Raw genomic sequence first — 25,565 nt, 5'->3', positions numbered from 1 at the left:
GAACTGACTTGTTCCTGACAAAGATATTATAAATATACTCTGACAGAGGTAGTTCCTGCTTCCGAGCCGGCCTGTCAGAGTAGAGACTGGGCGTGGTTTAGACTCACCCAGCCTATCGTTGATTGTTGGCGCAGAGGCTGGTCCCAGCCCACTAAGCACTTCAGCGGTCAGTCGTTGTAGATGTGTAGAATATACCATTATCAGGCACCTGGCTCCTGTTATCTAACAAAAGACTGTTTGTTCTCGCAACACTACGTTCTGAATGTGCCCCCCCAACTCATTGCACTGTTCCTGTCTTCATGTTATTCTATATTTTTCCATCATGAGAAAGGCCCATGGTCCTGAAACTGTTAACAATGTCTCAAGTCAGCTATGTTGCATAAAACATACATCCACACAAGCCAACAGCAGATAATATTCAATCACATATATGGTAACGGGCTATATTGCATAACACATAATCCTCATAGTGGATGTCATAAGGTGAATGCACCACTTTGTAAGTCGCTCTGGATAAGAGCGTCTGCTAAATGACTTAAATGTAAATGTAAATAGTATACAGTATGTTAGTATGGGTATTCGAACACAGCTCATGTCTTCGCAGTGACCGTACCAAAATAGTTACCGCCATTCAGTTAGACTGGTATAGCATTGCTTTTGGGATATCTGGTGTGTGTGTGACTTAGCCTCCAAGGACAACATTCATTTACCACATTATTTATAGGCTAACCCCCCTGCACTGAAGTGGTAGCTTCCACTTGAGCCACATACTAGAAATCACCCAGTTTTCAAAGCCACACCAATATTTCAACTTTACTTTTCAAACAAATAAAGGACATTTGATACATGTGAAAAACTATATAGAAATCTAAATTTTACAGTGCAGAAAAATGAGAAATGTAAAAACATTTTCAATTTAAACGAGTGGATCAGACAATTGAGAACTTGAGAAATTCATACGAATATTATATTATTCCATTTGAACAAGTGTATTAGATTATTAGACTGATAATTGTTACATGGACCGTGAACTTATTATGATTTCCATCAACAAAATAGTATTTTATATATATATAAAGAAAGAGGCTTGTTTCCCCCCCAAAACTATCACATCAGATGGAGACGGCCGGTATGTCGATACATCTGGGCGGAGATACGCAGGCGCAAGTGGGATTCCTTTCAAAATCACTACGACGACGTTTTTGATTCGCCATTTTAGAAAAGAAGGAGAGCTGTTCGGAACAAAAGCAGTTAGTTATCTACATACTTCAACGCTTTGTTTACACTTAACGATATATTACATATTTGATCCAGTGATCCTACAACGTTGAAATGTCTCGGGACAGATTTAACATTAACATTAGAGGAAATAACCGTGGAGCTGGATTTCAACGCCGCGGAGCTGGGCCTGGTGGTCCGATGCGAGGTGGAATGGGTAACCTGAATAATTTCAGACAAAACCAACACCCCTTTCAAAGAGGGCCTCATCCCGGTAATTTTGGAAAACCACCCAACCAGATACGTCCGATGACCCCTCAGAAGCCTCTGCCACCTATTTCCCAGCCAGGCGCTCAACCGATTCGGCCACCACCTACTCCTGGCCCTGCGCTAACCATGAAGGGCCCCGTACAGCAACAGCAGGCCGCGGCCGCAGCTCCGGTGACCGTAGCAGCACCTCCGGTGACCGTAGCAGCACCTCCGGCGCCCACAGCAACAACTCCAGCGACTGCAGCACCGGCGGCCGCACCTCCGGCTGTTGCAACAGCACCTCCGAAGGCCGCAACAGCACCTCCGAAGGCCGCAACAGCACCTCCGAAGGCCGCAACAGCACCTCCGAAGGCCGCAACAGCACCTCCGAAAGCCACAGCAGCACCCCCGAAAGCCGCAGCTACACCTCCAGCAGCCGCAGCAGCAGCGCCGGCAGGTCAACCAAAAATGCAGTCCCCACCTCCGAAGCCTGTTCCTCCGAAACCCGCAATCTCATCTCCCCCACCAAACCAAATGAAGAAACCAGCACTTTCATCTCCCCCACCAAACCAAATGAATAGGAACCAGCAAAGAGCAGGACCAGGCAACGCCAATGGAAATGGGCATAAATCTGCACCCTTTAACAAAAAACCTGAACCTCAAACTCAGAATACTCAAATGGAGGCCGAGGAAGCCCAGCACCCCAAGGTTAGTAAGGGCGTCAGTCAAACTAACATTCCGTAATTACTATGTTAACTAACTACTGTATTTTAGCTAATGTTATCGATGGAGCTGTGTTATGTTAAATACAAGTGGACCCACGGAGATAGTAAAGCTTTCCGTTCAAAACGCGTTGCGGAGTTAGCCAGCGAACGTTAGCTAATTAAGCTAGGTGGCTAACTGTTACATGGGAGACACGTCGGCCATTTTGTGTGAATCTAGCGACGACGGTGTACAAATAAAAAATAATAATTAAACCACGGGTACATTTCGACAATGTTACTGAAAGCTGATTTATATATATGCATCCACACGACGCGGTTAACAAGCGCATGGAAGAAGCCACTGAGAAGACGTAAACTAAAATTTGGGCCTTTTTCTTCAACTGTGGGGGGTGTAGACCGGTTGAGTAACATGCATATACCCTAGCTAGCTAGTACTAACTGGATCCTTTGTCCCCATGATAATTTCATACAATCCAAATAGTTAATCTTATCCCAACTACTTTTACATTTTGGTTTTGTTTAATTACGATTAAGGTTAATTTCAAGTAACACTATCATTTACATTTTAGTATTTGAAACTGAACGTTGTCTGTCTGTAGGAGTTGAGAGCGACGCTGTCATCGCTGCGCAGACCTGGCGAGAAGACATACACTCAACGATGCCGCCTTTTCATTGGCAACCTTCCCAATGATATCTCAGATGATACATTCAAGAAGCTGTTTGCGAAGTATGGCGAGCCCAGTGAGATTTTCATCAACAAAAACAAAGGCTTTGGCTTCATACGCCTGGTAAGTGCACCACACTGTGTTTGCATAACCATTGTCATTTTGGTAGTTGGCTCTACCATAAAGTAATTTTGTGTTTAGTGCCCCCTCAAGTTACAGTTTAAAAGCATTTCTACCATTCCAGGAATCCCGTGCGTTGGCTGAGATAGCTAAAGCTGAACTGGATGATGTGCCAATGAAAGGCAGACCTCTTCGGGTGCGCTTCGCAACTCACTCTGCTGCACTGTCTGTGAAGAACTTGTCACCTTTTGTTTCCAATGAGCTACTGGAGGAGGCCTTCTCCCAGTTTGGAGTGGTAGAGAGAGCTGTGGTAATTGTAGATGATCGCGGGCGCTCCACCGGCAAGGGCATTGTTGAATTTGCCTCTAAGCCTGCTGCACGAAAGGCCCTGGATCGTTGCAACGATGGCGTCTTCTTGCTCACCACGTAAGTTGTATACAGCTATTTGGCAACTTTAAGTAGAACATGAAATGCACATGAATCTTTCTCCTAATGGCTCATGCTGTTACGCTGTAATTGATACTCTTAATGTCTTAGGTCACCTCGTCCAATTGTTGTTGAGCCTCTTGAACAATATGATGATGAGGATGGTCTACCAGAGAAACTGGCACAGAAGAACCACAACTATCATAAGTAACCCTCACTTCATATATCTAAATGGCTTTAATTCAATAGCATATGGGATTTTGTGCTTGATAGGTGTGCATATTTTGTTTTCTTATTACCACAACCACAGTATACCTTTTGATGTTATGCTCATTTTGAGTTGAGGTGAGAATTGGAAATGTAGCTATTGTAGCCAGGTGCTGCCAGGGCGGATCTTTTCATGCAAACTGCGCCGCTAGTCCTATCATTACTGAGATTCCAGCAATCTGCTTTTCATGTCTCTGCATGTCCATATTTGCCCCAACAATGAAGTGTCATACCATTTTCTTTTCAGGAGAACAAGGGTTTCAAGTAGAAAACAACATTTAAAAAACAAATGTCAATAAAAATAATCACAGCCAAAGCAAAAACCCGCCACAAATGAATTTGTATGAACCGTAGAGCAGAACGTGTAACGTGTTCGTGAGTCTCCGCTTTTAATAGTTTGTATTAAAAATCTGGACCCAGTGGCGGGCGCAGTGCATGCTGACCAGGTCGCCAGGTGTACAGTGTTTCCTCCAACAGAGCAGTGCGGCTTGGTTGTGTTTTGGAGGACGCGTGGCTCTCGACCTTCGCCTCTCCCGTACGGGAGTTGCAGCGATGAGACAAGACTAACTACTACCACTTGGATATCACAAAAAAAGGGGTTATAAAAAAAACAGGCCCCTCAGAGATCCGCTCATTTCTCACCATCACGGCTCTAGCTCAGCCCCCGTTAATCACACAGGCAAATGGTTGCTATCTACGGGTACAGAAATAGACAAATCCAGTGCCACAACTCTGTAGCTCAAACACAATGTTTAAGAAGGATTATAAGTCCAAAACGGGCATTCGTTAAGGTGGGACTCGTTGAGCTAAAGTGCTTACCAGATGTTGGGTTGGTAGATGAGGTAGATGAGACAGCTGTTAACTTCTTGATGCACCCATCCTGTTAGCGGGATCATTTTCGTCAACCACCGCTGGATTGCAGAGCGCCAAATTCAAATTAAATTACTAAAAATATTTAGTTTTCATGAAATCACAAGTGCATTATAGCAGAACACAGCGTAGCTTGTTGTTAATCCACCTGGCGTGTCAGATTTCAATAAAGCTTTTCGGCGAAAACATACCAAGCGTTTATGTAAGCACATCTCTCTCAGTTGACAATATTACAAACAGCTAGCAGCCAAGTAGATTGGTCAGAAAAGCAATAAATTAAATTGCTTACCTTTGATCTTCGGATGTTTGCACGCACGAGACTCCCAGTTACACAATAAATGTTAATGTTCCATAAAGATTAATTTTATATTCAAAATACCTCCATTTTGTTGGTGTGTTATGTTCAGAAATCCACAGGCTCGAGCTGTCACGAAAATTCCAAAAAGTATCCGTAATGTTAGCAACATTTCAAACGTTTTTTATAATCAATCCTCGGGTTGTTTTTACAATATATAATCTATAATAATTCAACCGGGAATGTAGCTTCAATAGTAGAGCGAGAATGGATGTGATTTTTCAAAATAAAAGCCTGAAACTGTCTAAAGACTGTTTACACCATGGGGAAGCCATAGGAAAAGGCATCTGGTTGATATCCCTTTAAATGGAGTGAAGGCAGGCTATGGAACATGGCTCTTTCAAAATAGAGGCCACTTCCGGGTTTGATTTTCCTAAGGTTTTCGCATGCAATATCAGTTCTGTTATACTCACAGACAATATTTTGATAGTTTTGGACACTTTAGAGTTTTCTATCCCAATCTGACAATTATATGCATATTCTGGGCCTGAGAAATAGGCAGTTTAGTATGGGTACGTTTTTCATCCAAACATCAAAATACTGCCCCCTACACTCAAGAGGTTAATTTCAGTTGATTTTCTGATAAAGTGATTACTCATGTTGAGTACCCCTCTATGCATGTCTTGGTTACAACTTTCTATTCTAACAACTTGTGGCTGCAGGGAGCGGGAGGAACCGCCCAGGTTTGCCCGTCCTGGCACATTTGAGTTTGAATACTCTAAGCGCTGGAAGTCCCTGGATGACATGGAGAAGCAGCAGCGGCAGCAGGTGGAGAAGAACATCCGCGAAGCCCGTGAGAAACTGGAGGGAGAGATGGACGATGCGTTCCATGTGCACCAGGCCAACATGATCCGCCAAGGCAAGTTTAGCTTGGGACAAATGACCACTTTTCAAAATGGAAAAGCTTTTGGCATTGTCTTACATGTATGTTCTTGCACTCTGTTTAGATCTGCTGAGGCGGGAGGAGGAACTACGGCGCATGGAAGAGATGCACAGTGCAGAGATGCAGAAGAGGAAAGAGATGCAGCTCAGGTATTGAAACTGGTTTGAGTTACTGTTTGTTCCACAATTTATTCATTGGAATGTCACTGAAACTTGGCAGTGTGCATAACAGGCAGGAGGAGGAGCGTCGCATACGTGAGGAAGAGATGCTTCGCCAGAGGGAGATTGAGGAGCAAATGCGCCGCAAGCGTGAGGAGGCCTACAGGAGTGGCAACTTCATGGACAATGTAAGTTACTCTGCTCAGGTTATCATACAACCATTCAGACCTTGACATTTGCAACTGAGCTGCGTCTTCTTACTGTCTTGATTTCAGAGGGATATGAGAATGACTCAGGGTGGCTCCATGGGCATGGCTGGTGAGTATCTTATAACAATTTGTTTTCATGAATTGTAATTTGAGTTGTTCTTGCAACCCATATCTTGATTTTCAGCTTGACCCAGAAATGTGTTTTGAAACGAGAGTACCTAGTTTGACTGCTTTTATAAAAGCATATGACGACATTGCCCCTTAAGCTGCCCTGACTCTCATTTTAATGTATGACGTTTAGTCCTGTTGTCCCTGCTAGACAATCAATTTGGCTCACCCAACCAGAAGTTCCCCATGGGACACCAAGGCATGGGGGGACCCAGCACTGGGGGAGCCATGATGCCCAACGAAATGGTAATGTATTCCAAATGGATTCCAACACTAATAGGGCCCAGTTAAGTGTGGGTTTTTCCCCCCTGGTTGCTGTAGTTGTCATCAGGGAGAGTGAAGTAGATGGGTTTTGCTCCGGTCGGCCAAGTTTGGAAGCGTGTGGAAGAAATGAAGCTTGTTTGCAGCTTCTGCGGCATCTCTGCCATGTTGAGATTAAATTTGTGCTCAATGGCTGTTTTCAGCAACAGCATGTTCCCTCAGTTCCTCTACTCTTACAGCCTGTATTTCAGCTGAAAATAATCAACCTGTACTAAACCCGGTGAATTGTGTTCCAGTGCTTTCTCAAAGCTCCTACTTTGTGTAATGGACCAGTTGCAAGCCCTGTCTTGTGTGAGCCAGACAGGCACTTTTTCTTGGCAAGTGGAAAGATGTCACCTGGCAGCATTTTTTTGTGGCAATTTGTGGATTTAGTACTTTCCCCATACTCTCATTGAACTTCATGCTATCACATGAAATGGTACAGATGCTGTCTTGGTGTAACCTGGAAATATTTTTAGGGGCCTCAGTGTGAAAAGTGAACTTCCTGCAATGTTCTATTGTGGCATGGATTGACTACCTAGTTGTTGTAATGTTTCCCCAGCCACCACCTTGTCCAAGCAATTCAAGTGAGGGGTTTTAGTACAGGTTGCATTATGAAGCAAATGTCTCTTGACATACCATTGAGCTAATGGGTAAGCTCCTTAGTGCAACTTGCATAACAGAATATGAAGAACTGAGGATGACAGGCATTGCATTGACTGCTTGGAAACGTGTGCTATTTGTACCCTGTGGGTGAAACCCTCTAAAGCCCAGAATGTGAAGGCATCCGCATTAGTCCTATGGCAGGCAGGTGTATTAATGTCCTTTTTTACGCTATAGGCTAAATGCAATTATTAAGTTGACCAGTTAAATATCTGGTAACTTCCTTAAATGTTCTGACGCAAAGCTGTAAGTCCTTTTTAAAAGTGATACAGCTTGCGTTTTGTATGAGTTAAGTTTTTATACTGTCAAGGATCTATCAATTCGTGTAATGGCACACGGCCGCTTTGACTCAAGGGTGGCAAAACAATCTGGCAGGAAAAACGGCACAACAGGTCGGCTGCTTTTGCAATAGGTGAGCAGATGTTGCTTTTCGATACTGGATTGTGCAGTTCGACAACATGTCTTACTGATATCTCCATGTGTCCGTTTTTCTGTTCTTCGGTGCAAGCAATGCAAAATGAACCCACCTTTTTATAGTGCAGGGATCGCATGGGGGAGGTAAGATTGCTCTGAAGGGAAGATGGCTAGTAGATATGTTACTGTCTGGTCATGCCGCTACACACAAGGACGCAATGACAAATTGGGATGCCATTTATTATTGACATTAGAACTACAATTAATTGGCCAAGAATTTATTTGTTTGAAGAAAATGGCTATTGCTAAGCCTACCTTAACTAAGCCTGCTTTTGTTAGGCATATTGTGTCCAAGTAGAATCAACGATTAATAGTTTTTACACCATGTGCCTAGATCAACATACTTGTAGGTGAATATTCATTTTTAGAGTTTAGGCATTTTAAAGTGTGAAACATGGCCTAATTAAAACCAAAGTATTTGGAATATGACTGGGGTAAAAGGTCAACAAATGTTTAGGACACCTTGAAATACATCATTCCTATATCTGAAGTAAATCTCTATCTTTGATGTAAAACTGAAATGTTCTATAAGGGTCCAGAGGTCAACTGATTGATTGACATGGCCGCTCAATTAGTGCCGATTTTTTTTTTTTCAAGTTTTCATACCAATCGGTAAGCGGCCTTTTTGGACGCCGAATATATTGTAATCCACAAGGAAACTGCGTGGCAGGCTGACCACCTGTTACGTGAGTGCAGCGCCAAAAGGACCTTGTGGCTGCAAGGAGCCAGGTAAGTTGCTAGCTAGCATTAAACTTATCTTGTAAAAAAAAAAAAAAAAATCTTCACATAATCACTAGTTAACTACACACGGTTGATGTTACTAGTTTAACTAGCTTGTCCTGTGTTGCATGTAATCAATGAGGTGCCTGTTAATTTATCATTGAATCACAGCCTACTTCAACTTCTCCAAATGTGTGATTTAACAAAAGCGCATTTGCAAAAAAGCACAATCATTACACAAATGTGCCTAACCATGAGCATCAATGCCTTAAGATCAATACACAAGTGTGTATTTTTAAACATGCATATTTAGTTAAAATAAATTCATGTTTGCCGGCAATATTGACTAGGGAAATTGTCTCATCTCTTGCATATACCATGACTCTGCTTGCACTGAACGCAACAGTTTGGGCCGCCAGGCTCGTTGCAAACTGAACTAATTTGCCAGAATTCTACATAATTAGGACATAACATTGAAGGCTGTGCAATGTAATAGCAATATTTAGAGTTGGTTGCCACCTGTTCGTTAAAATACGGAGCGGTTCCGAAAGAATAGACGTTTTGTTTTCTAAATGATAGTTTCTGGATTTTACCATATTAATGTCCAAAGGCTTGTATTTCTGTGTTGTATTATAATTAAGTCTATAATTTGATAGAGCAGTCTGACTGAGCAGTGGAAGGCAGCAGCAGGCTTGTAAGCATCCATTCAAACAGCACACTACTGCGTTTGCCAGCAGTTCTTAGCCATGCTTGAAGCATTTGCATTTACATTTACATTTAAGTCATTTAGCAGACGCTCTTATCCAGAGCGACTTACAAATTGGTGCATTCACCTTATGACATCCAGTGGAACAGCCACTTTACAATAGTGCATCTAAATCTTTTAAGGGGGGGGTGAGAAGGATTACTTTATCCTATCCTAGGTATTCCTTAAAGAGGTGGGGGTTTCAGGTGTCTCCGGAAGGTGGTGATTGACTCCACTGTCCTAGCGTCGTGAGGGAGTGTGTTCCACCATTGGGGAGCCAGAGCAGCGAACAGTTTTGACTGGGCTGAGCGGGAACTGTACTTCCTCAGTGGTAGGGAGGCGAGCAGGCCAGAGGTGGATGAACGCAGTGCCCTTGTTTGGGTGTAGGGCCTGATCAGAGCCTGGAGGTACTGAGGTGCCGTTCCTCTCACAGCTCCGTAGGCAAGCACCATGGTCTTGTAGCGGATGCGAGCTTCAACTGGAAGCCAGTGGAGAGAGCGGAGGAACGGGGTGACGTGAGAGAACTTGGGAAGGTTGAACACCAGACTGGCTGCGGCGTCCTGGATGAGTTGTAGGGGTTTAATGGCACAGGCAGGGAGCCCAGCCAACAGCGAGTTGCAGTAATCCAGACGGGAGATGACAAGTGCCTGGATTAGGACCTGCGCCGCTTCCTGTGTGAGGCAGGGTCGTACTCTGCGGATGTTGTGGAGCATGAACCTACAGGAACGGGCCACCGCCTTGATGTTAGTTGAGAACGACAGGGTGTTGTCCAGGATCACGCCAAGGTTCTTAGCACTCTGGGAGGAGGACACAATGGAGTTGTCAACCGTGATGGCGAGATCATGGAACGGGCAGTCCTTCCCCGGGAGGAAGAGCAGCTCCGTCTTGCCGAGGTTCAGCTTGAGGTGGTGATCCGTCATCCACACTGATATGTCTGCCAGACATGCAGAGATGCGATTCGCCACCTGGTCATCAGAAGGGGGAAAGGAGAAGATTAATTGTGTGTCGTCTGCATAGCGATGATAGGAGAGACCATGTGAGGTTATGACAGAGCCAAGTGACTTGGTGTATAGCGAGTATAGTAGAGGGCCTAGAACAGAGCCCTGGGGGACACCAGTGGTGAGAGCGCGTGGTGAGGAGACAGATTCTCGCCACGCCACCTGGTAGGAGCGACTTGTCAGGTAGGACGCAATCCAAGCGTGGGCCGCGCCGGAGATGCCCAACTCGGAGAGGGTGGAGAGGAGGATCTGATGGTTCACAGTATCGAAGGCAGCCGATAGGTCTAGAAGGATGAGAGCAGAGGAGAGAGAGTTAGCTTTAGCAGTGCGGAGCGCCTCCGTGATACAGAGAAGAGCAGTCTCAGTTGAATGACTAGTCTTGAAACCTGACTGATTTGGATCAAGAAGGTCATTCTGAGAGAGATAGCGGGAGAGCTGGCCAAGGACGGCACGTTCAAGAGTTTTTGAGAGAAAAGAAAGAAGGGATACTGGTCTGTAGTTGTTGACATCAGAGGGATCGAGTGTAGGTTTTTTCAGAAGGGGTGCAACTCTCGCTCTCTTGAAGACGGAAGGGACGTAGCCAGCGGTCAGGGATGAGTTGATGAGCGAGGTGAGGTAAGGGAGAAGGTCTCCGGAAATGGTCTGGAGAAGAGAGGAGGGGATAGGGTCGAGCGGGCAGGTTGTTGGGCGGCCGGCCGTCACAAGACGCGAGATTTCATCTGGAGAGAGAGGGGAGAAAGAGGTCAGAGCACAGGGTAGGGCAGTGTGAGCAGAACCAGCGGTGTCGTTTGACTTAGCAAACGAGGATCGGATGTCGTCGACCTTCTTTTCAAAATGGTTGACGAAGTCATCTGCAGAAGCACAGCGCTGTTTATGACTTCAAGCCTATCAACCCCTGAGATTAGGCTGGCAGTACTAAAGTGCCTATAAGAACAGCCAATAGTCAAAAATATATTAAATACAAATGGTATAGAGAGATAGTCGAAGAGTCATAACTTAACTGGGAATATTGAACCACCAGCTTCCTATGTTCTGAGCATTGCACGTTTACTTCTCAAACACTGTTTTTGCATTATTTAAACCAAAGGGAACATATTTCATTATTTTAGGCTAAATAGATTAATTTATATATTAAGTAAAAAAATAAGTGTTCTTTGTTCATTAAGTATTGTTCTTGTCATGATAAAAAAAAAAATAGTCGGCTGATTTTAATCGGTAACGTTTTTGGTCCTTCAATAATCGGTGTCGGCGTTGAACAATCAGAATCGGTCGACCTCTAGTCCAGACACCCAATGTGATGTGGCTTATTTTGAGAAATTTACCCCAGCCGCGATACGACACAAGGAGCACTGAGGAATTGTATCAGGGCACGCCAAAGACATGAACAAAAGCACCCAAACACATCCATTTAGTATAGTTATGTAGGTCTTTAATGTTGTACACAATTTGTTTCCCTTAACTTTCTTCAACGTTGTGATCCATTTTGGTTGAGTCGCGCTGTTTACCTCACGCAGCTTTGCATGCTGAGCCTGTCCCTATAGTACATGGACACAGACTGCGCAACACAGCTGGTAGAAGAAATGGCTTGAGTCAAATAAATGGAACATTACGTTGTGGATAAAGTTCGGAATGTCATGTGTACAACATCTAAAGACCTATGTTACTATACTGACAGCGTGTCTGTTTCTAAAAGGACATGTTTTTTGGTATGCTCTGATGCTGCACAACAAACAATGAGGAAATGAATCGGCTGGGTTGAGTTTCTCAATCAAGCCAAATAACAAAAAGGTTTAAGGACCCGAAAACGTTAAATTTGCATAAAATATTGAGATTTACTTCAAATGGGAAATTTCACCTTTGAAAAAAAATATTGTATTTTGCCACCGGAATTGTACAGGAGCAGGGTGGCAATTTGTGTGTATGCAAAATGGAACATGGTCTTTTCGTCCAGGAACTTCAGTAGATAATCTGGATTTGCCACAACTGCTTTGAAACTTCAGTTTTGAGTCTTAACCAATATGGACCTATTTTGCGTCAACTACTGGCATATTTCCAAATATGTGATGCTTATTAAATTGTAGAAGGTTTGGTTGGTGAAATGGCACTCTTTAAAGCGTAGACCCTGCAAGTAGCATGTCAGGATTAGGCTAATGAACATCTACTTTAATTAGTTCTAGCCTATTGGCGAGCCTGTAGACTCGCTTACACTTGTAGTTTGTAATGTGAAATCCCCCCCCCCCGGTCCAGTGTTTTACTAAGGCCATGAAAGCTTCAAGTTTAACAAATGGGTAGCACTTTGTGGGCTCATTGATTAAAATCATATTTTTCCCATTTATATTTTATTGCCATTTGAAAGGTCAGCAATACTGTAGTCGTGCAGTGATATCCTACTAGTGTGTTTTAAGCAATAGAGGCAGCGCGAGCAACAGATTTACAGCTATATTGTTAAATAGGCCTGATATAGTTCTACATAAAGAATTTTAAGAAGGTGGAATTGTAGCGCTGAAGTGCATTTATTGCCTGGCCTACCTGTAGGTTTTTGGCATTAAATGTAACCGTTGGGCCATAGCAAACTGGCAGTCTTCCCCAAAATGCTCCACATGATGCCAGTAGTGAATGATGTAGCCCAGCCTTTGGCATGCACAGCAGACTATGGTAGGACCTAACTAACGAAAATATTACCCTTTCTTCCTTCTCTGTATGTTACCTGTGGCACCTGTGGATCTGCGTATTGGAACTATTTCAACGAACGTTTCCCTTGGACATGTCTCCTGCTGTTTATTTTGTCATGGCTCTCAAACAAAACCAACTCTCTCTACCCCCTCCCCTCAATATGGACTTGAACTGTGTGCACCGCACTGCCCTCCCCTCACCCCTCCAATCTGGCTCCTTGGTATGGTTGTTAATCCCTATAGCGAAACGAGCGAAACTTCCCTCAGGGAGGCCGGGGGGGACTGGGTCCTAACAACCAAGGGTTTGGCAGGGTCCGTGAGGAGTTTGATGGGCCTGCCAAGAAGCCCCGCTTTTAAATCTGTTCAGTGTCATTCATAGCAGCGTTTTTGTGTAGATTCTCTGAACATCTTCACATTGAGTCATAATTGTTGTATTTAAGTTGAAAGTGTTCTTGCATTTTAGCCTGAAGACTCATTCATTTTTATGGCAAGTTAGGTTTTTTCTTTTTTTGATTTTGTATTTGGAGTAGTGTGAAATTAATACATTGGTCACCCTCAGTGATCATAGTGCTATCTCACCTATGTATAACTTTCTTTCCAGTTGTATCATGCTCTGTGACTCGTGTCGTAAATGGTGATAAATGTCAACTTTTCTCACCTTTCAATGGCTGTGTTTTGTGCCATTTAAGATTTGAAGTAAAAACATGTAACTTTACAATAAAGACTTCAGTTGGTTCTCTCCAAGCCCTCTTAAATTTTATTTTAGCCCAATTTCGAGTTACTCTAAATAAGACTAGCAGGAGTTTTCAAGCCTTTTGCTCTAGCCGCCATCTATTAAGTGGGTCAATTATTGACTAATATATTGCCTAGCTTACCCTGGATTTAGTATGTTGGAATGCCCGGGGGTGACTATAATGTTATTCATCACCATGTTCCCATGTGAATGAAATTGAACAAATATGCATACTGACACAGTATTGCTAAAGCCAAGAAAGTTGACATTTTAGAGCACAGTTGGGCCAAGTAGAAATTGTACTTGTGGGGCCCAATGTTGACAACCGAAATAAGCAGTCCTGGTGTCAAACGTGACTAATGCTTCTAGCAGTGTTTTGTTTATAATAAAACACATTTTTTCAAAATCTGGATTTAGTAATGCCCTTGGAAAGTCTGTTAAAATGACAGTTTCGGTTCAGTTTTTCAACTTTCATTAACAATTGTTTTAAACGTATGACTTTGTCTAGCCCTAATTGAAGTGATATGGTCTTTGACAACTGCTGTTTCTTTAGCGTTGATAAAGGAGTTATGTTGGACTGTTCCGAAGTTGGCTACATATTGAACCAAGGTCGAAGGTCCACCTTGACCATCGCTAATCTTTTTTTAAAAGCAGCACTTCATTCATAATGTCTCTTGACATTGCATTATGTAATCTGTTACATTCCAATGAATGTAGCATACAAGAGAATGTATGAAAAGGATCTACAAATCTTAACCTAAATTCTAGTTCCAGCCACTGTCTAACGTGTGCAAGTCATTAGTCAAATGGTAATGTTATTACGAGAAACTATGAGGGGGACCGGTAGCGTGTGGTTTTGCCCTCAATGCTTACGTATAACTTTTCAGCCTCCTTTTTTATTTATGGCCCTTTCCCTGGATTTCTTTAGTAGCTCTCCTAGCCTAAGCGCTGTTGATAAACCAAGAGTGGTGTGAACCGATTCATTCCAGCGAGTACCACTGTCACTTCGAATTTTCACATGCAGATTAGACAACTAAATCTGAAACCATCATGGAAGCGTTAATGGGGTAGTTTCGCGAGCCAATGCTAGCGTTTGTGTTAGCTTAGCGCAAAGACCAGAAGTCTTGAGGGTGTTACCTGAACTTCCCATCTTTGTGCTAAGCTATTTAGCATTGTCTCGCTAAACTACCTATTTCTTGGTAGCCAGAAGTTCACCTGACTCTGGGGACTTAAATAATGGGCTCAAACTTCCCCTAGTATTAGGGCAGATATCTTTCACGCATTTATGAAGATTCGTTATGAAAGTGCCGGCCCTTTGCAACAATTTTTTGTATTTTTTTTAAAAGTCTTGATTACACCTCTAAATCTATTTTCCAACTGAGACTTAAGGTGACACACACCAAAGGGTAGATATATCAGCAATTAAAATATTTTTTTAACCAAAAAGACAAATGTAACATTTTCTGTGTAGGAACATTTCTTTACTGAAGATAAGAAATTCTCACCCTTTTTCAATATTTATTTTATTTTTTACATCGGTATGGAAATAGCACCAGTCACTATGTAGTTGAACTCAATAGGCTCTTACAATTTCGGCAATTTTGACCTCAAGAATTACAGCAAAAAGATTGATCATGGTTGTGGAGCATGTTAATCAAATGACTAAACATTAAGTTTATCTAACCCGTTGTCTACTCAAATATCTGAGTACCTTGACAAAAGTAATGTAAACCATTAAATGTTTCTGTTTTCTGTACATTTCTTCTTTGACAGGTTTGGCCACCTTATTAAAGGTTGCTGTGTGTAAGGAGACCTTTCTAAACCAAGAAATCATAAGCCTAACTGAGTAGCACTTAATACAGTTTACTCCTATGACTGGTCTTAAACAGACCAACCTGATGAAGACAGTCTTGCCTTAGTGAAGAGTTGGCAGTTAAGGTTCAAGTTGGTGTTCAGTATTGTAACAGGGTACCAGTTGGTGAAATAGTTTTGATTTTAACAACTGATTGGAACAGACACCCCATCTAATATTCTTACTGGGTGTTATTGCCAATGGATCTAGGTGATTTGGGAGACTATGGGATCCAGTGTGCCTGAATGGCTGAATAACAAGACCAATGATTGGATCTGGCACTGCTTGTTAGGGTGTATGTTTCTAGGTGTACTCGGTCAGCTCTTGCTGGACTACTCACCAAGTTGGTCAACTTGCATACTAATGTAGGCCTACAGGCAACTCGGTTGGATATAGGCCCAGTAGTAGCAATATACTGAGAATGATCTGACTATTTTAAATGGAATTTAGACTTGATCTGTGGAGATCTGATGTTAACAAAGAATTACCAGGGGTTGCTTTATTTTAGCTTCTTGGGCTGTGTTTACAGGCAGGCCAATTCTGTTATTTGTCCCACTAATTGGTATTTTGACATCAGAACAATTAGTTAGAAAAGAACAATTAGTGAGAAAATAATCAGAATTTAGCTGCCTGCCTAAACACAAGCCATAGTATCATACATACTATATTACATTTGCCGATGGAATCACAGATCAGGGGACAAACTAATGATTAAAATGTTGCTAGCTTTGTTTATATGCACCTGTAGTGGGGATGTAGACCACCCCTTAGTTTTTATATTTATATATATGCTGAACAAAAATATAAACTCAACATGCAACAATTTCAAAGATTTTACTGAATTACAGTTCACAAGAAAATTGGACAACAGAAATAAATCCATTAGGCCCTAATCTATGGATTTCACATGATTGGGCAGGGGCAAAGCCATGGGAGGGCATAGGCCAACCCATCTGGGAGCCAGGCCAAGCATAGTTAGTGTTTCCCTGCAAAGGGGCTTTATTACAGACCTACCCATCAGTTTCATTAGTTGTCCGGGTGGCTGGTCTCTGATCCCGCAAGTGAAGACGCCGGATGTGGAGGTCCTGGGCTGGCGTGGTTACACTCGGTTGTGAGGCCGGTGTGACAACCACGTATTTTATTGGCCCTTTATCGTCCCCAGTACAAGGTGCACCTGTGTAATGCTCATGCTGTTTAATCAGCTACTTGATATGGTATACCTGGTGGATGGATTGTTTTGGCAATGGAGGAATGCTCATTAACAGGGATGTAACCAAATTGGTGCACAAAGTTTGATGTGCCTTTTGTGCGTGTGGATTCTTTATTTTAGCTCATGGGACCAACACTTTACATGTTGCGTTTTTATATTTTTGTTCAGTATATATATTTTTAGAATAGTGTTGTCCTGGCTTTGTATGGATTATAGAAGTACTCCACTCTGATAGTTTTGTATCAAAGACCTTGTATAACCGATGGAAGTCTTTGGTAGAACTTCCCCTTATTCCCCGTCACCCTTCAGCAGACTCAGGAGACCTGCGTACCTATAAGGAGCGAGAGGCTTGTCTTTTTCAAGTGTCTTGAGTGCATGGGGGTGCAGTAGCTGTGCAATAAAGTCCAACAGCCAGCCTGCCCCATTCCACAGTAGAGGCTCCGGCAGTTGGTTACGTTGAGGATCAGTAGTTCTGCAGAAGTCAGTGGACAGTAGAGCCTGGACTTGTGTGCAGCGAGAGGTATGCTTACAGAGCCACTGAGAAGGTAAGTGTTCCTGTTTTATGATTTGTTTAAATGACAAACTTAACTGATCTACCTTCCTCTCACGTAATGTGACGATACAGGGGTTCTGGCATCACACTTCTGAAAAATGGAATCACAGTGCAGTACTTGTTCCTCCCTCCCTGTATGTGAACTTGTGGCAATGTTTGTTTTTTTAGACTGTGCAGTATCTGATATTTTCCCTTTCATTTTTGACCAAAGCTGGTCTCTATGAAACGAGCTGTATATGGATGGCTGTGTCACTGGCTCAACAATGAATAGTGTATGATGGTGAATACCTTCAACTCTACTGTAGGCCAGTGTAGTCAACACAACTCCTTTTGCAGAAACTTCTCTTTCAAGCTGTAATGACCTTTTGAAACCAAGTGCAAAGTTCTCACAAACGTATTGGGGGGGGGGGGGATTTAGCTGGCGTTAGGATTTTGACATTGAATTCATGGCTTCCTTGGCACTGTAGAAGGGACTCGTAACTGATTGGTAGTCACAAGAAATCGTTGGTGGGCGGCGCTTTATTGTTATCCTATTTATGACATCCTATTTCATCAAGTAATAGAAGTGATTTGTGAAGCTTGTCTTTTGTCCAGTGTTTCCCTAGTATTACAACAGCATTTACTTTGCCTATATTGCAAACCTTGATACAGTAGCCTGCATTTTAGACCTAGGCCAAAATGTTGCAAGGAAGGTGTATCGTAGTACTTGAGCACAGGACTCTGACAAGTCGAACTAGTTATTTGCAATAGAGATAGTGTTGATGTAAACAAACAATATTCAGAGCTTGACATTTGTTCTGGGGGGTTGGTTTGTCTGGGGAAATGAGAATCATCCTGTTGACTTTTTTTTACTTGACGTGTGCTCTACATGGACTGGCTTGTTTTGGGAGTCTGCAATGCAACACTGGCTAGCGATATTTTCCCTGTCCATTTCAATATTAAGGCAAAACTCAGAAGAACCTCTAACGAGTCAATATTATCTGATTTCAGACTGTCTGAATACCCATATTAGTGTACTACATACTTTACTCAGTCACATACCGTGATGCATGCGGCTCCTGAGTAGGTGGGGCGGGGCCAAGTGTGGGTGATTGTTTTTCCTAATTCAACAGACAGACATTGAATTAACCAGCCTGATAATGGATCATTTCCAATTCAATATATTTCTCTTAATTAGGGCTGTCCCCGTCTTTAAAAAAAAATCTTGGGTGACTGAGTCGTCTTCGTTTGACCTTTTTTAATAAAATGTTTTTACGTTCTTCCGTATATAGACAACCAGAGGGAAAAGACCATAAACATTTTCCTGATGGCTTTTGCAGATTCTGCCCTTACTCTCCTGAAGTTGCCAGTGATGGGCTACATGGAGTTAGCCACCTTTTTTTTCCCTTATGTGGAATGCCTATATATTTCTACTGATCTGTGTCCCTGTTATGGTTTTCATGTGCATATTTTCCTGTAACAGTTTCATTAATAATCATCTCTTCATATTTCCAAATAATTGTCATGGTCTATTCAACATTCTATGTAAATGACACAAACTGAAAAGGAACTTCCATTGCCAACTATGTGAAACTAGTCTACGTAAAGCCAACAAAAACATTGCAACTTGCAGGTAGAGTATATATTTTAAATCCTATAAAGCACATTGGCTATGCATGGGCCTGTCTGCAATGAACTGAAACATTGTATCAACATTGTATCAATGAAACATTGTATCAACTTAACTTGGGTCAGGCCCAGAGACTTGCACTAGTGAATGTTGCAACATTGTGCAAAATATTCTGGGCCCTCAGTTTCCTGTGCCAGTGAGCTCGGGACAGACATGGCTGAAGGCTATTTGTGCAAGAGATAAGAAGGCAGTGCTTGACTTGGGCAGGAGCTCACTGGAGCCGAGTACCGGCACCTCAAATGTTCTACTGTTTAAGCTCCTGTTCCTCTTTTATAGAATAATAGCTCAAATGGTATTGTGGAGTTCCTGCACCTAAAAATAAACTGTGCCGGAACCTATTTCAGTCCAAGTCAAGCACTGATAGAATATGCATATCTGATTTTTAATTGTTTCCACTCGATCAGAGCATGCTATTTTCTGAGGCTGGTAACTCTAATGAACTTATCCTCTGCAGCAGAGGTAACTCTGGGTCTTTCCTGTGGCTGTCCTTATGAGAGCCAGTTTTATTATAGAGCTTGATGGGTTTTTGCAACTGCACTTAAACTTTCAAAGTTTTTAATTTTCCGTACTGATTGACCATGTCTTAATCTTGGAACTACCCATCCCGGATCCGGGAGAATTGTCATAAACTACACTAATTAGCATAGCCCATTGTCCAAAAATATTATTAGAAAATGATTATATTCATGACAAGTGATATATAGTGAAACACAGTTTAGCCTTTTGTTAATCACCCTGTCATCTCAGATTTTGAAATTATGCTTTACAGCCAAAGCAAGACAAGAGTTTGTAAGTTTATCGATACCTTAGCATTATGTCCAGCTAGCAGCAGGAAGCTTGGTCACAAATCAGAAGAGCAATCAAATTAACCGTTTACCTTTGATCTTCGGATGTTTTCACTGACGAGACTCCCAGTTAGACAGCAAATGTTCCATAAATATTATTTTTATAACCAAAATACCTCAGTTTGTTGGTTACGTTATGTTGAGAAATCCACCGGAAATAGCGGTCACGACAACGCTGAAAAATTCTAAATTGTATCCATAATATCGACAAACATGGCAAACGGTTTTTTATAAATAAGCCTCAAGGTGTTTTTCAACTATCTATTCAATAATATATCAACCGGGACAGTTGGCTTTTCAGTAGGAGCGAGAGGAAAAATGACTAGACACCTGTCTTTTTACGCAAGAATCACTCGGAGCCCTCAGCTGACCACTTACGCAATGTAGTCGTTTACGCTCATTCTTCAACATAAAGGCGTGAAACGATGTCAAGGCTGTATACATCGTAGGGAATATGTAGAAAAAAGGAATCTGGTTGGTATCCCTTTCAATGGCCAAAAGGGATGCATAGGAACACACCGGTTTCAAAATAAGAGGCACTTCCTGATTGGATTTTCCTCTGGGTTTTGCCTGCAATATCAGTTCTGTTATACTCACAGACAATATTTTGTAACCTTTAGAGGGTTTTCTATTCCAATCTGACAATTATATGCATATTCTAGCATCTGGTCCTGAGAAATAGGCTGTTTACTTTGGGAATGTTATTTTTCCAAAAATAAAGTGCCCCCTAGTTTCAAGAGGTTAAGGTAATGATGTACTGTCGTTTCTCTTTGCTTATTTGAGCTGTTCTTGCCATATGGATTTGGTCTTTTACCAAATAGGGATATCTTCTGTAGACCACCCCTGCCTTGTCACAACACACATGATTTGCTCAAACACATTAAGAATTTAAAGAAATTCAAGGCACACTTGTGAATAGAAATGCATTCCAGGTGACTACCTCATGAAACTGGTTGAGTGCTTTGCACATTTGGCAAAGGGTGGATACTTTGAGGAATCTTATTTTGATTTAACACTGGTTACTAAACGATTCCATATGTCTAATAGTTTTGAGGTCTTCACTATTCTACAATAGTCAAAGGAAACCCCCTGGAATGAGTAGGCGTTAACTTTTAGCTACTGAGCGACTAAATAAAATAATCTTGGCGTTTCCACAACTCTGTCCTTGGGACCCCAAAGAGGGGGGGAACAAACGTGCCCCAACGCTACACAGCTGAATTTAATTTTTATTTTATTTATTCAATTATCAAAGCTTGAGGATTAGTTGACTATTTTAATCAGCTGTGTAATGCTGGGGCAAAAACCAAACCGTGCACCCCTTGGTGTTTGGGATACTCTGGTGTATATGTCTAGTGACTGTAGGGTCAGTGCAAATAGTTTGGGTACCATTGACTATTTAGTGGTCTTATAAAGCTGTCTGAGCCTGTCGGTCCGAGAGCCAATGCTTTGGTACCGTTTGCCGGGCAGTATCAGAGTGAGGTCGGTCTTGGGTGGCAGCAGTCTTTGTCAATTTTTGGGCCACCTTCTGACACCGCTGGTCAGCAACATAATACACTAAAGCACTTCATTGGGAACGAGATGATGACTGCAACAGCTTGATCATAAATGTTTAAATATGTTAGAAACAGGAGGACTGAATTAAAAAAAAATATATATAATAATTATATATGACATCAACCCAGACACATCCCGAGTCCCCGGTGCCGAAACATTCAGTAATCAAAAGATGGTTTAGTATTTAGTAAGAACACAACACACTTCCATGAGAACAGATCAACTTTAGGTTTCAAAGATTTAGCCTACGGTGCAACACTATCATTTTAAGGTGAACAAACTACTTAGCCTACATTTGAACACCGCCACAGAAGCTTCGCTATTCCATGTCGTCCGAATGAAGTGGGTTAGTTTTGTTTGACTACTTGAAGAGAGCCTATCTTTCGCAGTCCACCTGTTCCATTAAAGTATGGGAAAGTGCATCGAATTCTACTAAATGAAGAGCCAAAATTAGTCTAACATTCTGGCATATAAACCATACTATTTACAAAAAATTAACATGTTATAACATTCTATTTTCTCACACTGAGAATGAGTCATGCGAGATTGTATTCTTTCCCACTATTTGATTTCGGTAGCGCATCCCCATATCTAATTGGTCAGCTGAAATGAGTGACATCAGGGCATTTTAAAGTATATGTATGTTGCATACTATTGATTTTCTTTTTTGCATACTCGGCCTATTTAGAACGCAAGTATGGGTATTTGGACATGTCCACAGCATTCTCAAGGTAGAAATACTAGAGCAGTGAAGTGTACTAATATTTGAGGTCTTTGTCATAGGCAGAAATGCTGTGTTGTCACATACCAGTAGCCCGTTTCTGTTTTGGACATGCATAATCGGCAACCTCCAATTTTCATGGTTGTACGGCTCATTACTCGTGGGATCTTTCATTTGTTCCCCTAGGTAAATTAGGAAGGTTTTAGTTTAATGTGACTTTTGTTAGACCCAGCTATAATTTATTTACTGTGAGGTAGTAATGGTAATAATAATAATCACCTTGCTCATTTAGGGAACAGCCTAACTTATGTAGAATGTAACTTTGGAGTATTGCTAAGCTCAACTAGAATGTGTTGATCCACTGGGCTGTTCTTGGGTGGGGTGGACAGTCAAGATACTGGGTTTGGGTCTATCTGCGTCATTCACAACCTAGATATGCATAAAGAGCACTTCACTTTAGTGTGGCAGCTGCCATAAAGGCACTTTTTCTTTCTCTCTCCTGTGTTTTGAAATTCTGTTGCACTGTCAAAAAATGGCAGCCTGTCCCCCCTTGTGCATTTCATGCGTCAAAGTATCGTCAATTGTCCTTATTATAGTGACATTCTCAAGCCAGTGGCCAGCCAGCCAATCAATTGTAAAAAGGGTTCTTCTGTACAGTTCACAAGGACTGTGCCAACCTTGATGTAGCAGCTTGTATGTGAACGGTGTCTCATGCAGCAAACATAGTGTTGGTAATCTTGGACTAAGCGTCTTGTGTAGAGAACTACCATGAGCAGTGAAATCAGCCCCAGGGCTGTCGTGTGTCTGTCTGCACTGTGATCCATTTACCCTCGGAGGTCTCCTCTTTGAGTGGTCAGTCTGCTTCTCCGTATCCCCTTCAGAGTGTGATGCCAGAACTACCCTCCAGGGCCTTAGGGCTGCTACTGGAAGGGCTATGCCCTTTCCAAACTCGCTCTGCAAGACCGACGTCGCAAATACCCATCATGAGGTATAAGGTGAAAGAGTCTTCATAGGGCCTGACGTTTTGGGGATTTGCTATAACAATACTTTTCCAGTGTCAACCAAGTCAAGCTTACCTTGCTTTGTAACTGTTTCCAGTTCTCACGTATTTGCATGATTGGTGTTATGGCTCTTACGCATTTGCCTGTTACCACAGAAGTTACAAAAAACATTAGCTATAACATGACCTAGGATATATATATACTTACTACTTGTCAAAATGCACCCGTATTATTGGGTTTGCTCTATTTTTATGTATATCTTTTTGGCACAAGTTCTTTACTTTCACATTTTACAGTATGTCAGTCAATTAAATCTAGTGCATGCCTGTACTATAGTTTTTGTGATATTAAAATTCCCATAAACATCCTCTACATCCATGTAGTTTAGCACTCAATTCCACAGCTATTTGTATAGGAATACCTTTCCCAAGTTCCTAGCTTCGAACTCATTGTTTCTCTCTCACTGCAGGGGCCTTGGGTGATTGTAGGAGGCTGATGAGCTGCTCCTGGTCTAACATATGGTAAGCTAACTCCCGAGTGGCTGGGTGGTAGACTAGGGGGTCTACTAAACTATATGGAATTTAAGGTCATAAGGATCATTCATCTATTTTAAGAATTGAAGTATGAAATTATTAAAGTATTTTAGCCATACTGCTATTAGCCCATACACATCTAAGAGGCTTGTTCTGAAGTCTGTTCTATATCTGAGATGCTAAAGTCTCCATATGTACTTTGTTCAACTGGTACCAGGGGAACCAGTTGAGGCCTGTGGGTGTCCTAGTGCAAAAAAACAAACATGTTCTTGAGTCTCACCTTCTCCACAGCAGTGTCAAATTAGTGTATTGCCCAAACTATTTGCACACTACAGACAGAAGTTGGTAGATCAGCTGTACCAACTTCACACGAGTCCCAAGACTCTTGGGGTCGTAGAGAAAAACGTAGAACACCATCGTGTTTGTGAGTCATCTTTCCATAGAGGGGGTCATAGTAGTTTATAGGGCCAAACCGGTTGGACGGGACAGATTTTGTGAATACAGATTTTCAGGATGTCTCAGTCTGACAAACACCGCTCTAGCTCTGTCACCTTCCACTGCAGATGCATAAGTGTGACATAAGTGGATGTGGTAGATTGAGACCCAACCAATCTCTAGCTTAAACTGACACATTTTGATTAGGATTTTTGTATTATGTTAATTAGATTTCCAAGAGGCATGGACATCAACCTTACAGGGTTACGTACTTTATACTAAACGAATGGATGTCTTTGTTTTTGGCAATGTTGCTTTGGTATTAGTGGAAGTTGTTGACTTATGGACCTTTTTTTTTTGCAGGTTAACTGAAGAGACTGTACAAACCGGAGCAGGGGCCTTTCTGGTCTCTCCTAAAGCACGGAAATGGTTCTGCGGGTTGGTTGAACTGTTCTTCAACATGTTAGTTTATGGTGTGGTTGCGTTGTTATTCCTTGATTCACATTTCCAATGGATGACAGTTTGTAGTGACTGATTCCATTTTTCTTTTCTCTCTCCCTTAAGGGAAGAGTTCTGAGGCTGCACCAGGCTCCAACCAGCAGAGAAGCTAGAAGTTCAACAGGAGATTATTTTATTTTTTCTACAAGCTATTGTAATAAAAGGTTCAACTTTGAGACTTGTGTTTTTCTTTTTTTTTAATACATCTGTAATTGTTATAGTGCATCTCTAAAGACGACTACTATCCACAGGGATGTTTTGACCATTTTAATAGAACTGGTAGCACTTTACACTACTTTTTCCACTGGAATTTACCAGGCAAAATAGTAAGTTAACACAATTGGTACTAAATTGTGCCTAGTGAAGCTTGTCAAATTACCATAATTACAATGCCATTTAAAGTGTAAAATATAGTACTGCCTCCATTTACTTATTCAACAATTGAATAGAACTGATTGAACTTATGTGCATGTTTACATGCATCACCAAGTATGTTTATAGATCTGCCATGAGTAGATTTTGGTTGACCTATTTAGCTTGTTCTGACTGAGGCCTTGTGATCCCCATCTACCAGTATATCAAAGCATTTAAACTCTCAACCACACAAAATGCTTATTCTCTCCTGTGTCTGGGAAGCCTCTTATTGTCCAGTTACAATTAAGGGGAAGGTGCCGTGTTTCCCTGTGCTGGATCACTCTTGTATCCTGTGGGTTGGCTGTCAATGTTGGAGATGGTTCAGCTGAAGGTACACCAGGCTGGAACAAGGAATTGAGAATGTGTTTTTTTTTTTTTTTGGTTTGACTTGCGTTGCATCCTGGCACTAGTCTAGGGCAATAGTTATTTGGGAAGAAACACTGCCCCCAATGCCCTTGCTTTAGTCAATTAGAAGACATTTCATGACTATTTTAAAAAATCCATATTTTATTGTATTACTGTCCTGATGTAATTGTTGTGTTCACACAGGGCAGCCAAAGACTAAGCTGGAAATACCAATGGTAACTTGGTGTATATATGACCATTTTAAAGAACCTGAAAGCAGTGGTTTTGACTTGTTCATATTCAACATGAAGCAGACT

General features: G+C 41.9%; 1 protein-coding gene across 5 annotated transcripts; it reads left to right on the top strand.

The window, feature by feature from the left end:
- The first annotated feature begins 1,184 nt into the window (after positions 1 to 1,184).
- Positions 1,185 to 24,665, top strand: LOC118398247 (splicing factor, proline- and glutamine-rich-like). Of its 5 annotated transcripts, none has more exons than XM_052470529.1 (12): positions 1,185 to 2,175; positions 2,792 to 2,980; positions 3,102 to 3,403; positions 3,515 to 3,610; positions 5,558 to 5,754; positions 5,843 to 5,927; positions 6,010 to 6,124; positions 6,212 to 6,254; positions 6,465 to 6,559; positions 23,493 to 23,544; positions 24,355 to 24,429; positions 24,556 to 24,665. In XM_052470529.1, the coding sequence occupies exons 1-10, from the start codon at positions 1,333 to 1,335 to the stop codon at positions 23,517 to 23,519; spliced, it is 1,992 nt and encodes a 663-aa protein (XP_052326489.1). In that variant the 5' UTR covers positions 1,185 to 1,332; the 3' UTR covers positions 23,520 to 23,544; positions 24,355 to 24,429; positions 24,556 to 24,665. The 5 variants fall into 5 exon arrangements, with proteins under 5 accessions (XP_052326489.1, XP_052326490.1, XP_035649299.1 ...); XM_052470530.1 differs by having other exon boundaries at positions 24,355 to 24,453; XM_035793406.2 differs by having other exon boundaries at positions 1,186 to 2,175; positions 13,129 to 23,544.
- The last annotated feature ends 900 nt before the right edge of the window (positions 24,666 to 25,565 follow it).

Source organism: Oncorhynchus keta, chromosome 19, assembly GCF_023373465.1.
Source record: "Oncorhynchus keta strain PuntledgeMale-10-30-2019 chromosome 19, Oket_V2, whole genome shotgun sequence".
NCBI classification, from domain to species: domain Eukaryota; kingdom Metazoa; phylum Chordata; class Actinopteri; order Salmoniformes; family Salmonidae; genus Oncorhynchus; species Oncorhynchus keta.
The sequence above is the reverse complement of the archived record's forward strand: the minus strand, read 5'-3'. Positions and strand labels throughout refer to the sequence as shown.

Coding starts and splice junctions, on each gene's coding strand:
- LOC118398247 (XM_035793406.2), top strand. CDS start 1,333: ATGTCTCGGGACAGATTTAACATTAACATTAGAGGAAATAACCGTGGA. Junction 3,404..3,514: donor GGCGTCTTCTTGCTCACCAC/GTAAGTTGTATA, acceptor TTAATGTCTTAG/GTCACCTCGTCCAATTGTTG. Junction 6,560..13,128: donor CCATGATGCCCAACGAAATG/GTAATGTATTCC, acceptor TAATCCCTATAG/CGAAACGAGCGAAACTTCCC.